The sequence below is a fragment of the Natator depressus genome, chromosome 13 (genome assembly GCF_965152275.1).
Source record: "Natator depressus isolate rNatDep1 chromosome 13, rNatDep2.hap1, whole genome shotgun sequence".
NCBI classification, from domain to species: domain Eukaryota; kingdom Metazoa; phylum Chordata; order Testudines; family Cheloniidae; genus Natator; species Natator depressus.
Genome location: NC_134246.1, coordinates 36,923,843 through 36,940,375, shown reverse-complemented (window position 1 = coordinate 36,940,375; position 16,533 = coordinate 36,923,843). Strand labels below are relative to the sequence as shown.

Sequence of the window (16,533 nt, the reverse complement as noted above, 5' to 3'; positions counted from 1 at the left end):
GGATTATTGGTATGTATGGGACAACTGGGCTTATGCGCGTGCGGAAGGACGTCCTCTTTCTTCCTCCTTCTCTTATTTGTCTCAGGGGTCTCCAGCCCGGCTCTGTGCTATGCCTTCTTCTGCCCCTCCTCCTGCTTATCCTCGGCTTTCTGATTTGTGTCCGTTGCCTCCTTGTTTGCCACCCTCCGACCTGTATAGGCCTGCTAGTGACCCACCCGTTGCTCTGCAGGCTCCCCTTGTCCAGCAACCCCTTGTGAGCCATGATCAGGCTGGCAATGAGCAGATAATTTTCCCCCGTGTCCACCGGCCCTTCGGCCCGAATGATTTGGTTACTTGGCAACAGCAGATGCCCTGGCTTCGTGACGATCCGGAAAAGGTTCTGCAAACTATTCAGTCTGTATTTACCGCGTTCAATCCTACATGGGGAAATGTTCAGGTAATTCTGGACACTCTCTTTAACCCCGAAGAAAAATATTCCATCCTGGATGCCAATCGGCGTTGGGCCGGAGAAGATAATACCCGAACTCTGTGGCCCCTGACGGATCCCGATTAGAATCCCAATAGCAATGAAGGCATGGCCAGTTTAAGTGGCGGTAAAAATGGCCTTTTAGAGGCTATACGCAAAGCTGGAGGTAAAACAGCTAATTGGTCTAAAATTCGCGAATGCCAGCAGGAGCTCAATGAGCACCCCTCTGCCTTTTTGGCCCCGTTGTCCAAACAGGTTCGTGTCTATGGGGGTGGTATAAACCCTGAGGCAGAGGAAAACCGGCCTATGATGGTCTCCTTTTATGTTGATCAGGCAACCTCAGACATAAAAAAATATTTTTCTAAGCATGTTCCCGACTGGTCAGGAAAACCCCTGCATGAGGTGGTTTGGCTGGCCACTTTTGTGTTCAATGGCAGGGACGAGGAGAAAGCTAAAGAGAAACGTAAGCAAAAGAAGGAGGAAGTAAGTATGTTGGCAGCCGCATTGCAGGTTCCCTTCGGAAACCAACCTTGGCAGGGGTGCGGCGGTATGAGAGGAAGGGGGCGGGGACGCGGAACAGGAAGAGGCGAAGGCTGGGGGGGGGAATGAAAAATGGGAACTGTAATTATTGCAAACAACCAGGACACTGGAAGAGGGAGTGCCCCCTGCTTCCAAGAGGGGCTCCTTGGCAGGGTCAACCAAGAAGTGACTCTTCCCTTTCCCCTCAGGCCCCTCAGTGGTATCCCCCTAACACTCCCCAGGACCTTGTTGACCCCCAGTGACTAGGGGCGGAGATTTTGGGAACCTTGGGAGAGTTGGAATGGGAATTGGGGTTACAGTCGCAAATTTATCTAAAAGTTGGGGAACAGCTTGTGCCTTTTTTAGTAGATACCAGGGCCACCCTCTCCACTTTAACTTTTGTTCCGGGCTCTCTTTCCGATACCAAAGTTTGGGTACAGGGTATAGAGGGCAATCTCTGCCCAGCTCCCCTATCCTACCCTATCCCTGTTGAGCTTGGTTCTTTAAAGTTTTCACATAGATTTGTTGTAATGCCAGAGGGTCCCGTGAACCTTCTTGGGCGGGATGTGCTGAACAAACTGGGGGCGCACATATATTGTGCCCCCGAGGGGCTCCGCATGTCCGTCCCGGACTCGGCTGTTGCTTCTCTTATGGCATCGGTTACCCCTGTTCCTGATGTCCCCTCTGAATTGTCCAGTGTTCCACACAGTTTGTGGAGCACGAATTCAACCGAGGTCGGCCTTCTTAAATCAGCCGTTCCAGTTAGTCTGGAAACAAGGGATGGACCGCCTCCCTCTGTAAAACAATACCCCTGGCCGAGGGAGGTGAAAGAGGACATTTCACTTCTTATTGACAGCTATTTGACTCAGGGGGTTCTAGTCCCCTGCAGTTCGCCCTGTAATACTCCCATTCTTCCTGTAAGGAAGCCTAAACAGGGACCGGACGGGCGTCCAGTCTATCGGTTTGTTCAGGATCTACGGCTATAAATGGTTATGTTATAGCCCCCCATCCAGTTGTCCCTGATCCAAGCACCATTCTAACACTGATTCCTCAGTCAGCCACTTGTTTTACTGTCGTGGATTTGCGTGCAGCATTTTTCAGTACCCCTTGGCACCCCAATTCTCAATATTTGTTCGTGTTCACCTGGAAGGGCCAGCAGCTAAGGTGGACACGTCTTCCTCAAAGGTTTTCAGGATCCCCCACTATTTTTTCCCGGATTCTCATCGAGGATTTAAAAGATATTGTCTTCCTAGTTCGTCTGTCCTATTTCAATATGTGGAGGATTTGAGAATTGCTAACATAGTTCCTATTTTTAAGAAAGGGAAAAAAAGTGATCTGGGTAACTATAGGCCTGTTAGTTTGACATCTGTAGTATGCAAGATCTTGGAAAAAATTTTGAAGGAGAAGGTAGTTAAGGACATTGAAGTCAATGGTAAATGGGACAAAATACAACATGGTTTTACAAAAGGTAGATCGTGCCAAACCAACCTGATCTCCTTCTTTGAGAAAGTAACAGATTTTTTAGACAAAGGAAATGCAGTGGATCTAATTTACCTAGATTTCAGTAAGGCGTTTGATACCGTGCCACATGGGGAATTATTAGTTAAATTGGATAAGATGGGGATCAATAGGAAAATTGAAAGGTGGATAAGGAATTGGTTAAAGGGGAGACTACAACGGGTCCTACTGAAAGGTGAACTGTCAGGCTGGAGGGAGGTTACCAGTGGAGTTCCTCAAGGATCGGTTTTGGGACCAATCTTATTTAATCTTTTTATTACTGATCTCGGCACAAAAAGTGGGAGTGTGCTAGTAAAGTTTGCGGATGATACAAAGCTGGGAGGTATTGCCAATTTAGAGAAGGACACGGATATCCTACAGGAGGATCTGGATGACCTTGTAAACTGGAGTAATAGTAATAGGATGAAATTTAATAGTGAGAAGTGTAAGGTCATGCATTTAGGGATTAATAACAAGAATTTTAGTTATAAGCTGGGGACGCATCAATTAGAAGTAACGGAGGAGGAGAAGGACCTTGGAGTATTGGTTGATCATAGGATGACTATGAGCTGCCAATGTGATATGGCCGTGCAAAAGCTAATGCGGTCTTGGGATGCATCAGGAGAGGTATTTCCAGTAGAGATAAGGAGGTGTTAGTACCGTTATACAAGGCACTGGTGAGACCTCACCTGGAATACTGTGTGCAGTTCTGGTCTCCCATGTTTAAGAAGGATGAATTCAAACTGGAACAGGTACAGAGAAGAGCTTCTAGGATGATCCGAGGAATGGAAAACTTGTCTTATGAAAGGAGACTCAAGGAGCTTGGCTTGTTTAGCCTAACTAAAAGAAAGCTGAGGGGAGATATGATTGCTCTCTATAAATATATCAGGGATAAATACCAGAGAGGGAGAGGAATTATTTAAGCTCAATACCAATGTGGACCCAAGAACAAATGGATATAAACTGGCCACCAGGAAGTTTAGACTTGAAATTAGACGAAGGTTTCTAACCATCAGAGGAGTGAAGCTTTGGAATAGCCTTCCAAGGGAAGCAGTGGGGGCAAAAGATCTATCTGGCTTTAAGATTAAACTTGATAAGTTTATGGAGGAGATGGTCTGATGGGATAACATGGTTTTGGTAATTAAATATTCATGGTAAATAGGCCCAATGGCCTGTGATGGGATATTAGATGGGGTGGGATCTGAGTTACCACAGAAAATTCTTTCCTGGGTATCTGGCTGGTGAATCTTGCCCATATGCTCAGGGTTTAGCTGATCGCCATATTTGGGGTCGGGAAGGAATTTTCCCCCAGGGCAGATTGAAAGAGGCCCTGGAGGTTTTTCGCCTTCCTCTGTAGCATGGGGCACGGGTCACTTGCTGGAAGATTCTCTGCTCCTTGAAGTCTTTAAACCACGATTTGAGGACTTCAATAGCTCAGACATAGGTGAGAGGTTTTTCACAGAAGTGGTGGGTGAAATTCTGTGGCCTGCGTTGTGCAGGAGGTGAGACCAGATGATCATAATGGTCCCTTCTGACCTAAATATCTATGAATCTATGAATTGCTGCCTCTGATTATAATGCATGTTTAATTGACTCTGTTGTTTTGCTTACTGCCCTAGCCAATAAGGGTCATCGTGCATCTCCATCCAAATTGCAGCTGTGCAAAGATCAGTTAATTTATTTAGGCTGTGTGATTCGGCCCGGAGAGCGTTTACTCTCTCCTGACAGGGTGCAGGCAATCCGGGATTGCCCACGCCCGGTTACAAAAAAGCAGTTACGGGCTTTCCTGGGGGCTGCGGGGTTCTGTCAACCCTGGATAGTGGCCTTTGGGGAACTGGTCAAACCCCTAGTCCAGGCCACCACAACATCGACCCCCGATCCTGTCTCCTGGACCCCGGAAATGGAAGCCGCTTTTGAATCTACCAAGAAGGCTCTGATCTCTGCGCCCACCTTGGGATTCCCGGATTACAGTAAACCATTTTCTCTTCTCACTCACGAACACCAGGGGGTGGCCAGTGGCATCCTTTTGCAATATCTGGGGGATCGCCCATGCCCCATAGCCTATTACTCAGTGCAGCTGGACCCTGTCATTCAGGGCCCTGTCTCCTGTGTGCGATCGATTGCTGCTGCCATGGTTGAATGGTCGCGACCGATTGTTTTGGGGCACCCTCTGACTGTCTGGGTCCCTCACGAGGTTGAGGTTCTCTTAAAACAACATTCTACACAGGCATTGTCTCCACAGCGGGCTCATAAATATGAACTAATCCTGTTGGCTGCTGACAACGTTACTTTACACCACTGCAACGTCCTCAATCCAGCCACGACGCTACCCCTCCCGGAGGACGGTACCCCTCACCTCGTATGTCTGGATGTCGTCGCGCAGGATGGTAAGCCTCGCCCGGATTTAGCTGACTCCCCTTTAACCAAGCCCGATTTACTCCTTTTCACCGATGGGTCCTCGTACTATTTAGATGGCCACCGGGTCTTGGGCTATTCGATTACCTCTCAGGCAGACGTTATCAAGGCTGCCCCCCTACCAGCTTCCTTCAGCGCCCAGGGTGCAGAGTTATACACGCTGACCCGGGCTTGTTTGTTGTCTTTGGGAAGGACTGTTACTATCTACACAGACTCTAAGTACGCTTTTGGCGTTTGTCATGCTACGGGCCAGCTCTGGAAACAACGAGGATTTTTAACCTCCTCAGGCACAAAAATCGCGAATGGCCCTCTCATTTCTGCCTTTTTGGAAGCCATTCAGGCCCCTTGCCAGGTGGCGGTGGTTCACGGTTATGCGCATAGGCAGCCTAACACTTTTGTATCCCAGGACAACGCATTGGCTGACTCAGCCGCGAAGGCTGCAGCTCTACAGCCCCTCCTAGTTTCGGCTTCCCTCCCCCTGGATCCACCCTTCCCGCCTGCTGAGTGGACGCTGTTGTCTGCTGACGTATCCCCGGAGGAGCTTCGAGACTGGAAACGCTGGGAGGGATCCGAGGGCCCCGACAAGGTTTGGTGAATCGGGAACAAACCTATTCTCCCCCGTCGTTATCTACTCCCAGCTGCTTATTATTTTCATTCCTTGGGTCACGCTGGTATCCAGGGCACGGCAGCTGCTATACTAAAATCTTGGGCAGCGCCCCATGTTTATCCAGCGGTGAAGCGGGCTCTCGGCTCCTGCCCTACTTGCCTGGCCTTCTCTGCTAAGACTTGGCTCGATGCCGATTCGAAGAGGGGGAGACCCTGGGCAAACTTCCTGTTTAAACGCTTGCAGATGGACTATGCAGAAATGCCTAAAAGCTCAGGGTTTCACCACCTCCTTGTTATAGTGGACCAACTTTCCGGATGGCCTGAAGCAATACCAACCAGAAGGGCAGACGCAAGATCTGTGGTAAAGTTTCTAATGAAAGACATTGTACCCAGGTTTGGTGTCCCTGAAGTCATCAATTCAGATCGGGGCTCACACTTTACTGCAAAGATTTTGGAGGAATTGTACTGGTGCTTGGGGATTATCCGATAATTGCATACTCCGTACCACCCCCAGTCTGCAGGTCAGGTGGAACGCATGAACCGAACAATAAAGACAATGGTAGCAAAGTTCTGTAAGGAGACCGGACTTAAGTGGCCAGATGCCTTGCCTATAGTCTTGTGGCACATAAGACGAACCCCACGCATGCCCCTAGGCCTGTCCCCGTTTGAGGTGTTGTTTGGGAGACCAGCTTTAGTCCCGGGAACTTATGTTCCTGCACATGCTAGCCTCTTGGATGGAGATGAAACTTTGGCCAGAAATGTTGCCAGACTGCAAAAGGAGCTGACTGACAACCAGTTTGAAGCTCAATTGTTTCAAACTGCACCCTTAGGGTTGCAGGTAAAGGTTCCTGGATCCATCATAGCTACGTTAAGTTGGCGCTGGAACCCCCACCTGACCCTGACAAGCCATCGGACGAGCCACTTCACGAATGAACGCCACGACCAACCCATGGACTGAGCTTTCCAGCTATTGGGACCTTTACAGCCCACCAGGACTTCTTGTGTTCCTGTTTATTAGACTTACATTGGTGGTGTTGTTTTTTGTATGGTACAGAGGAGGATGCCGACATTGGTATGGTTTGCCTGGGGGGGTCCTCTCCCTATTCCCAAGTCCAGGACAAGAATAAGAGGGCAATAGCTTCTTGAATTTAACCCGTGCTATCAAACAGGGTGTAAATCGAACGCAGTGTTGGGTTTGTATTCATACCCCCACAGATTTGGGTCAGGGGGTCCCGTTGGTAGGGGTACCTATCCCTCTTAATGGAACACTCCAAGCTAAGCTATGGGCAAACATTACATTTAACTGGAATGTTACGATCCAAAGATGGTCGATTGATATGGTGGCCCAAGGTAATTATGCTTTATGTGTGTCACGACCTAAGGGCAGGGAAAATACAGTTTTTGTGGGGAATTTTTTGGGGTGCAAGGACACCACCCAGATGAGCTCTGGTGTGGCAGGCCTCTCCACCTACTCTGGGGCCCCGTGGCCAGTTCCTGAGGGGGCTGGCTGGTATTGGTTATGCAATCACACGGCCTATAAGGTTCTCCCGGCAGGATGGTGTGGTTCATGTGCCTTAGGGGCTATAGTGCCCGCCATGACAGTACACCAGAACCTGACCCAGGGAGAGATCCACAATCTAGTATGGAGAAACCAACGAAGTATTCCTTTAAACCCTCTTTCTCAACGGCCCACAGGCTTTCACTCCTTTGCGCAATGGTTTCTGCCGTGGTTAGGAGTAAGCGAGCTAGAAAAAGCCATCGTTAACATTCCAGCTGCTTTGGAATTAATGGCAAATGCCACTGCAGACGCCTTAGCTGCCCTTCAAATTGAAGTCACTCAGCTATCCCAAACTACACTGCAAAACCGCCTAGCCCTGGACTATCTCCTTGCAAACCAGGGCGGGGTTGGTGCTCTGGTTAACTCAAGCTGTTGTGTATTTGTAAATCAGCATCACAGGGTGGAAACTGACATCCACATCCTCATGCAGCAGGCAGCCCTATTCCACCACGCCAGCCTCGACAATACCAGCACTGGGTTCCAGGAGGCCTGGAACTGGCTCACCTCATGGCTACCGGATGTGGGGGCTTGGGGACGGCGTATTTTGTATTTCATCCTTTTGGCTGTTATTGCTTTTGTGTTATTGTTTGTATGCCTACAATGTTGTAGTCTATGCTGTCGGCAACTGCTAACCCTGCATCGCGGTTACTCAGCCCCGATATAGCTGACTGACGTAGAAAAGAAAAGGGGGGACTGTTAAGGAAAAGTTAGCATATGTGACTCCATTTTGGTTTGGGGCCCACCATTGTCTAAGAGCAAGCACATCATGCACCAGGAGGAGTGTTCCTTAGATACTGCATTCCTGTGAACCCCCCCTTGTTTCCAGCCTGTCTCGACTCCTGGTTTCTGTTCTTTGTCTGTTCCTAACTCCCTGCCTCCTGGCCTTTTGCTGTGGGCCTCCCATCCTGATAAGAAAAGTTACTGATGCATTGCTTTAGGGCCATGCTGTGTAGTTGAAGTAATGGTTTAGCATGGGGAATGTACCTAGCAGGAATAGGAGGTAGATAAGGAAAGGGTTTGTCTATTGGCTAAGGTTACCAATGCACGAGGGCAACATGCTTTGCTAAAAGGTATATAATCTTTGTATAACCTGCATTCGGGGTCCCCTTCTGACTAGCAGGGGGGCACCACGCTCGAGCGTAATAAACTTAATGTCTTTGGGAACTCTGCAGTTGTGGACTTTGGTTCGTGTGCCTCAGCCTAGACTCGAACTGCACGTGACCTATCAGGTATAATTCGCAACACTATACCAAAAACCCACCGACCGCTACACGTACCTTCATGCCTCCAGCTTCCATCCCAGACACACCACACGATCCATTGTCTACAGCTAAGCGCTGAGGTACAACCGCATTTGCTCCAGCCCCTCAGACAGAGGCCATCACCTACAAGATCTTCACCAATCATTCTCAAAACTATGATACCTGCACGAGGAAATAAGGAAACAGATCAACAGAGCCAGACGTGTACCCACAAGCCTCCTGCTGCGAGACAAGCCCAAGAAAGAAACCAACAGAACTCCACTGGCCATCACATACAGTCCTGAGCTAAAACCTCTCCAATGCATCATCAGTGATCTACAACCCATCCTGGACAACGATCCCTCACTTTCACAGGCGTTGGGAGGCAGGCCAGTCCTCCCCCACAGACAACCCGCCAACCTGAAGCATATTCTCACCAGCAACTACACACCGCACCATAGCAACTTTAACTCAGGAACCAATCCATGCAACAAACCTCGGTGCTAACTCTGCCCACATATCTACACCAGCGACACCATCACAGGACCTAACCAGATCAGCCACACCATCACCAGTTCATTCACCTGCACGTCCACCAATGTAATCTACGCCATCATGTGCCAGCAATGCCCCTCTGCTATGTACATCGGCCAAACTGGACAGTCCCTACATAAAAGGATAAATGGACACAAATCAGATATTAGGAATGGCAATATGCAAAACCCTGTAGAGAACACTTCAACCTCCCTGGGCACACAATAGCAGATTTCAAGGCAGCCATCCTGCAGCAAAAAAACTTCAGGACCAGACTTCAACGAAAAACTGCTTAACTTCAGTTCACTTGCAAATTGGACACCATCAGCTCAGGGTTAAACAAAGACTGTGACTGGCTCGCCAACTGCAAAAGCAGTTTCTCCTCCCTTGGTATTCACATCTCCACTGCTAGAAGAGGGCCTCATCCTCCCTGATTGCACTAACCTCGTTATCCCTCGCCTGATTCTTGCTTGCATATTTATACCTGCCTCTGGAAATTTCCACTACATGCATCTGACGACGTGGGGATTCACCCATGAAAGCTTCTGCTCCAATACGTCTGTTAGTCTATAAGGTGCCACAGGACTCTGCCGCTTTTACAGATCCAGACTAACACAGCTACCCCTCTGATCATTGCTGTATGTGTTACTGAAATATGTTGTGGGGTTCGGAACACCCACAACCAGTCTTTCAGTTGCAACAAAAGAGTAGCCATCAATAGCCAAACGGGCATTAACAGCTAATCAACACCCAATACACTATGCCAGAGACTTCTCAGACAAGGCAGTGCCTGGGTGCTGACTAACACACATCAAAGCAAGGATGTTTCTAACAGCTGGAAGAAAGTCTAAAAAGAGGGAGAGTGACATAATCACTTGGCCTCTCCCCCCTCCCTATCCCCTCAACACCTGGAAGCACATCTGGAAGACAAACACTTTAAACTAGGGATGTAAAAACCGCGTAAAAACAGTAACCGTGTTACCCATCAAAATTCTGTTGGTTACATGGTTAAACGTTTACTCGGGGACGTAGGAGTGCAGGAGGGTACGGGGGGGGTGCCCCCATGTCCGGGGTCCCCGCTGTCAGCCCCATGGCAGAGGCTCTGCTGCCGGCAGGCATCCTGGCGCACCTGGGGTTCCGACTACTGCTGCACCTGGCGCTCTGCTGCCATCCAGCATCCCTGCTTGCCCCGGGTCCTGGCTGCCAGCCTGTGAGCGAGGTTCTGGTTACCACCACACCTGGGGCTCTACTACCACCTGGCATCCTGGCGTGCCTGGGATCCCGGCTGCTGGCCCCGTGCTCGGGGATCCCGGCTGCCGGCCTATCAATGGGGTTCCAGCTGCCACGGCACTTGGGACTGTCCTGCCACCTGGCATCGCAGCACACACAGGATCCCAGCTGCCGGCCTCACGCCCAGGGGCTCTGCTCAGGGGTTGCAGGTTTATATAATTTTTGGTGGTGTCCAGAATGGGTCCAAGTCCTGCCCCCGGCAATGCTCTGGGAGGGAGTTTGGGTGCAGGAGGGGTGCGGGCTCTGGGGCAGAGTTTGGGTGCTGGGTGCAGGCTCTGAGCTGGGGCAGGGGGTTGGGGTGCGGGAGGGGGTGTGGAGCTGGGTCAGGGATGGGGAGTTTGGGGTGCAGCAGGCAGGATGCCCCGGGGCTGGGGCAGGGGGCCAGAGAGGAGGACTCCCCCAAGCCCTCTCGCCGCCGGCAGCAGCGAGCTCCAGGGGAGGGGGCTCCGCCCCGGCCCCCCCGCCCGACACTCACCCAAGCCCCCCCAGACTGCTGCTCAGGGAGGTCCAGGTGTGTGCGGGGGGCTGCCATGCCCCTCCTCCCCGTCTTCCCCGCAGGCGCAGCCCCCGCCTCCGCCTGCCCCGGCGCCCGGGCAGGGAGCGCAGCGCGGAGCTGCAGGGGGCGGCAGGCGGGGCCGCGGGAGGGACCCGGCCCGTACGTCGGTGTAGCCGGGCGCCCAGCTCCTGGTTTTGCTGCAGCCCGGGCACCGCCGGTCCACGTGACTCGCTGCCCCTGTGACGCCCCTGGCGGCGGGGAAGGGAGTTGTCGCTGCTGAACTTCGCTGGGTTTCCCCGCGGGTGTTTCCTGCAGAGCAGCCGGGAGCTGCGCGGAGGGGGTGGCCGTGCCCGCTCCAGCGCTCTGGGCCCTGGCTCCCGGCCTCGCCTTGCGGAGCTGCCGGCCCGTCCCCTCCCCTCCAGGACGATGGCTCCTTGGGCCAGGCTTGCCTTGGTCTCCTGCTGGATCCTGTCTCTCTGCTCTGCCACCTTGGCTGGTAGGTGACTCCTGCTCTGCCAGATGCCGGGGTCCCACCCCCATCCCCATCCCCATCCGGGTCTGTTTCCCCAGGGCTGGGGGCTGCAGGGGCCCCTCGGGTCGCTGTCCCAGATGTCTGGGTCCCATCCCATCCGGGTCTCTTTCCCCAGGGCTGGGGGCTGCAGGAGCCCCTCGGGTCGCTGTCCCAGATGCCGGGGTCCCATCCCCATCCGGGTCTCTTTCCCCAGGGCTGGGGGCTGCGGGCTGCGGGGGCCCCTTGGGTCGCTGTCCCAGATGTTGGGGTCCCATTCCCATCCGGGTCTCTTTCCCCAGAGCTGGGTGCTGCAGGGCCCTCTTGGGTTGCCGTCCCAGATGTCTGGGTCCCATTCCCATTGAAGTCTTTCTCCTTCCTACAGGGGTTCACCATCTCTCCCACCTCCAGCTCATCTCCCCCTGGGCGGCCCCTGGTCTGCCCAAGCGGCTGCATGTGATGAGGGTGGATGGCCTGGTGCGCTCAACCTATGACAGCAACACCGGCAGGCTGGCTCCCCGCAGTGGCTACAACCCGGCCAACCAGGAGTTCTGGAGTGCAGGCAATGCTGCATGCATGGCCTGGGACTCCTGGGTAGAGACCAAGTACCAGGCCCTGGTGCAGGAGGTGAACGCCAGTTCCCCACAGGCAGGTGAGTCCTTGAGCCCCAGCCCTTGGCTTGGCTTGGCTTTGGAAAGGGATGGGCGGGCAGCTCAAAGGAGGTAGGAGGGAGCTGGGGGAAGGGTACACCAGAGGGGAGTGACTTCCCTGATACCTAGTGTTTAGAGTGGTGGAGGGGGCTTGGATTCTGGACTCCTGGGTTCTCTCCCTGAGTGTAGGAGGCAGCAGAGTTTAGTGGGTTAGAGCAGGGCATGCTGGGAGTCAGGACTCCTGGGTTCTAGGCATGAGAACTTCTCCCCCAGTCTGGCCCCAGGTGTCAGCTCTGTGCTCAGTTGCTCACACAGCCATTCTGCCCTCAGAGCCCTACCACATGCAGATCCTGAAGACTTGTGAGCTGGACGATGCCACCGGTGCTGTCCGAGCCGTCACGAGATATTCCCTCAACGGGGAGGACGTGCTGCGGTACCAGTCCGACCAGAACCGCTGGTTCTCGGAGCACCCGGCAGCCTGGCGAGTGGCGGAGCGCTGGAACCGTGAAGGGGAGACTTTCACTGTGTGGAACCTCATCCAGCCCCAGCATTGCAGGTTCTTTATCGAATCCACTCTGCCTTTCATCGCTAAGAAGACAGGTGACAGCTTTGCCAGTGCTCCTCACTCCCAATCCGCAGTCCCCTGCTATCCTATTACCTGTGAATAATAACCCTTTCTCACTCTCCCCCCAGCCCAGCCCACAGTGCGTGTGGCCCTTGTCCCAGGGACCCAGGACCGGCCGCGCCGCCTTGTCTGCCACGTGACGGGGTTCTATCCCCGCGACATCGAGGTGATCTGGGAGCGGGGGGGCCAGGTGGTCCATGGGGAGCAGCTGACCAGTGGCATCCTGCCCAACGGGGACCTAACCTTCCAGATCCAGGTGTCCATCGAGCTGGGGCAGGAGGGGGTTGGCCCTGCAGAACATGTGTGTGTGGTGAGACACAGCAGCCTGGGGTGCGACCCGCTAAGGGTGACCTGGGGTGAGTATGGGGGGGGCAGAGCATGGGGAACAGTGGGGAGAAGCTGGAAATGGGGCACCTCCTACTGAGGGAAGGGGAATGGGGGAGGTGGACACAAAGGGTAGGGGGGAGGGGTGGGTGGGAAATGCAAAGAGGGAGTTTTGGGGGGCACCAGGGGATGGGTAGACAGAGAGAGGTACTAAGGGGAGGTGGAGAGAAGTCTTTTGAGGGGCTCAGAGGGGAGGGGAAGAAGAGAAGGGATACTGGGGGCCTCACAGACCGGGAGGGGGAGGCAGAAAGAAGGATATCTAGTTGCAGGGCAGACACAAGGAGGGTGGTGACTGGTGGGGCAAACTGGCTGTGGGAGGGGTGATGCTAGCCCAGGGTTATTGGGCAGGGAGCAGGTGGGGAGCAGGGGCGCAGGGGCTTCAGTGGGCCCATGGCTTAGTCTGTCTCGGGGAATTTCCAGATCCCCAGGTCACAGGGCAGGCTGGTGTGCCGGCGATCATTGCTGGGTGCATCCTTGCTGCCTTGGGAGTCGTGGCCCTGGGCTGGTACCTGATGAGGAAGCCAGGTGAGTGATGCCCCCTGCACAGTGCTCCCTTCTAAGCTCCTGTCCCTCTCCCTGCAGCAAGGCTCCCCCTAGCACTGCCCTGGGGCCAGCATGAACCAGGAGGGGATGGTGCCCCCTGCTGAGTCCCCATCCTGCACTATGAGCCTGGCCCTGCTTAGCATGAGATTGCAGGGGCGCTGTGCTGAGCCCTGGATGGACATAGGGGTAATGGCTGTGAGAAGCTGCCCCCCATGTGATCCCCATTGTTCCCACCACACACACCCTCACTGTGGGAAGTTGTCCCAGCTGTGATCCCCATTGCCCCCCTCACACACCTTCGCTGCAGGGGGTCAGGACCAAGCCCCAGATGGCAGAGTCTCAAGATGAGTGAATTCCTGCTTTGGCTTCCCCTGCAGGGGCCCAGAAGGGGCCATATCGCCCGGCACAGACACAGCCAGGGACTCTCGACTCTGTTCCAGCCACAGCTAAGCCAGCAGGAAACTCCTTGTTCACAGCATCTTCTTGCCCAGATGCCACCAAGTGACCAGACTCAGAGCCGGCTGTGCCAGGGCCATCGGATTTGACTGGAGCTACATGGAGCATCCCTGGTGAAGGGGATGTGCTGGGGGATCACATATCGCTCATTTAATGGATCAAGTACTTCTCCTGCTCGCTTCTGTTCAAATGCTTAGTCATGTTCCCACAGCATATCTCTGTCACCTTGCTTCCTGAGCGACACACCAGTCCCAGCCATCTTGGCTCCCCTGCCGGTTCCACCAAGCTGCCTTCAGTTTCACTGCTACTCCACCTTGGCAGGCTCATGCATTTTAAAAGTTTCCTTCTTTATCCACCACAAAACCTTTGAGTAATTTGTAACCATTTTTGACCAAACCCCACTGACTGCATGTGACGATGTGACGCAGCAGAGAGGGGGGAGTGTTGACCTGGGAATGTGCCCTGGTGATGGGAGACCTGAGAGCCTGTAACCGGAGCCAGGACGGGGAGGGGGAGGTAACACCTCTGCCCAGGAACGTGAACAGAGGCTGCAGAAGGGAGCCTGCTGGGGGGGAGTTAGTTTCGGTTGGTGCTGGGTGGAAGAACGCAGGGAACCCCAGGGCTGGGGTCTAAGCTCCCTGCTCCCCCAGAAGGACTTGACTGAGGGGTCCTGGTTGTACCCACAAGCTCTGTTTTGGACTGTGTTCCTGTTGTCCAATAAACCTTCTGTTTTACTGGCTGGCTGAGAGTCTCAGTGAATCCCAGGAAGAGGGGTGCCGGGCCTGGACTCCCCCACACTCCGTGACACTGCAGACTGGTGAAATTTTACACTTGGCATGTTAATCAACTAAATATTGTGAAACAATATTTTCAATAGCTGTAACCCTAAGCTACTTGTTGGATTTGTTTTTAATCAAGGGCATTTCAATCGTTTATATAATTGCTTAGTTTTAATACAATTATTCTTTTTCCATTTTCATATCACTACCTGTCATAAATATAACATTCTTATCCAAAAGTTCTGTTTAGCCGTTGTGTCAAGTAAATGTCATTAGCAAGTAAAAACCTATATGGTAGTGTCAAGGTTCCTTCCCCACTCTGAACTCTAGGGTACAGATGTGGGGACCTGCATGAAAACCTCCTAAGCTTACTTTTACCAGCTTAGGTTAAAACTTCCCCAAGGTACAAACTATTTTACCTTTTGCCCTTAGACTTTATCGCTGCCACCACCAAACGTCTAACAGGTATATAATTGGGAAAGAGCCCGTTTGGAAACGTCTTTCCCCCCAAAATCGTCCCAAACCTTACACTCCCTTTCCTGGGGAAGGTTTGATAAAAATCCTCACCGATTTGCATAGGTGACCACAGACCCAAACCGTTACCCTTTATGTGCCATAAAATCACGTTAGCCGATGTAAGGTCTGAATGAGCTCTCCCCTGACATCTAGTGATGAGCTGGCGAAGAGGACTTCAGGAACCAACCTTGTTTGGATGGGCACATACCCCCTGCCTAGGTGCTCAGCATGATGGGGATGGTTTTGGTATATGATGACTTTTGGCTGGTGTTGGATCACAATTCACTTTGTTATTGGCACAGGGGTACTAAAGGGTTGTTATCCTTGTTGTGTGAATCAAGGGCAGCAGAACTGTGCGTGGCATTCCCTGTGTGACACTCTGTACCTCAAAGTACTATGGAATCCCCATATTCACACTGTCATATAATTATGATACGTGTCATACAAAGTATTCCTTGTGAGGTATCATTTCAAAAGTCTTGATCTGTTGAACATTAACATCTTGTTGGATTGTGTGTGCTATCATTGTACGTGGAGTTATGAAGCATTGCTGTCACTGAAATATGTTGCAGGTTGGGAACACCCACAGCCAGCCTTTCAGTTACAGCAAAGGAGTAGCCATCACCAGCCAGATGGTTGTTAATGGCTCATCAACACCCAATTCACTCTCCCAGAGTCTTCTCAGAGAAGGCATGTATGCCATGGGGGTGAACTAACCCAAATCACAGAAAAGATCTTTCCAGCAAGCTGGAAGAAGGTATAAAAGAGGGAGAATGACATCATCACTTGGCCTCTCTCTCTCCCTCCACTCCCATCTCAGCACCTGGAAGCATGTCTGGAAGACAAAGACTTTGAACTGGGGAAGTTTGGTCCCAGGTTGGAAGGTTGTCCTAGCCTGTGTATTGAGGGAATGTAACCTGCTTGTACCATCTGTTAGGGTGCTTGGTTCAAATCTTGATTAGGGCATGGCTACACTGGAAACTTCAAAGCGCTGTCGCGGGAGCACTCCCGCGGCAACACTTTGAAGTGTAAGTGTGGTTGCGCGTGATGCATCTGAAGAAGTAGGTTTTTTACCCACGAAAGCTTATGCCCAAATAAATCTGTTAGTCTTTAAGTGCCACCGGACTCCTTGTTGTTTTTGTGGATACAGGCTAACACGGCTACCCCCTGATACTAAAAGAGTGTGTTTTCGTTAAAGTGCCTGGGGAAATCTCAGCTCAGGTTACAAAGGCTGGTGCATGTCCACTTCCTTTGATGAAGTGGTGAACTAGGTAATGAACTTACCCTGGCCAGGCCTCTGACCAATGCAAGATGGGACAGTTCTGGGATGCAAGACTGGTGAGCTGGGGGAAACTGGCTGAAGCCTCTTTATTAATGGTTCATGAATGGCTGGGGATCATTCATGTACCTCAGCTGGGTGTGTCCCTGCCTGTGGATGGCTGTGTAAGTG

At 52.4% G+C, this 16,533-nt stretch overlaps 1 protein-coding gene and 1 long non-coding RNA gene across 2 annotated transcripts in view; one reads left to right on the top strand and one right to left on the bottom strand.

Moving 5' to 3' along the window:
* LOC141996976 (uncharacterized) overlaps positions 1–10,635 on the bottom strand; it is a 28,214-nt gene extending 17,579 nt beyond the window's left edge. The window contains exon 1 of the long non-coding RNA XR_012641666.1: positions 10,602–10,635. This is a non-coding gene — a long non-coding RNA (uncharacterized LOC141996976). The remainder of the gene's footprint in view (positions 1–10,601) is intronic.
* Positions 10,636–10,842: 207 nt separating this feature from the next.
* LOC141997536 (rano class II histocompatibility antigen, A beta chain-like) lies at positions 10,843–16,197 on the top strand. Its single transcript, XM_074969916.1, has 6 exons — positions 10,843–11,118; positions 11,516–11,782; positions 12,111–12,380; positions 12,474–12,761; positions 13,210–13,314; positions 13,710–16,197. Exons 1-6 carry the CDS (start codon positions 11,049–11,051, stop codon positions 13,835–13,837), a joined length of 1,128 nt encoding a protein of 375 aa, XP_074826017.1. The 5' UTR covers positions 10,843–11,048; the 3' UTR covers positions 13,838–16,197.
* Positions 16,198–16,533: the final 336 nt, after the last annotated feature.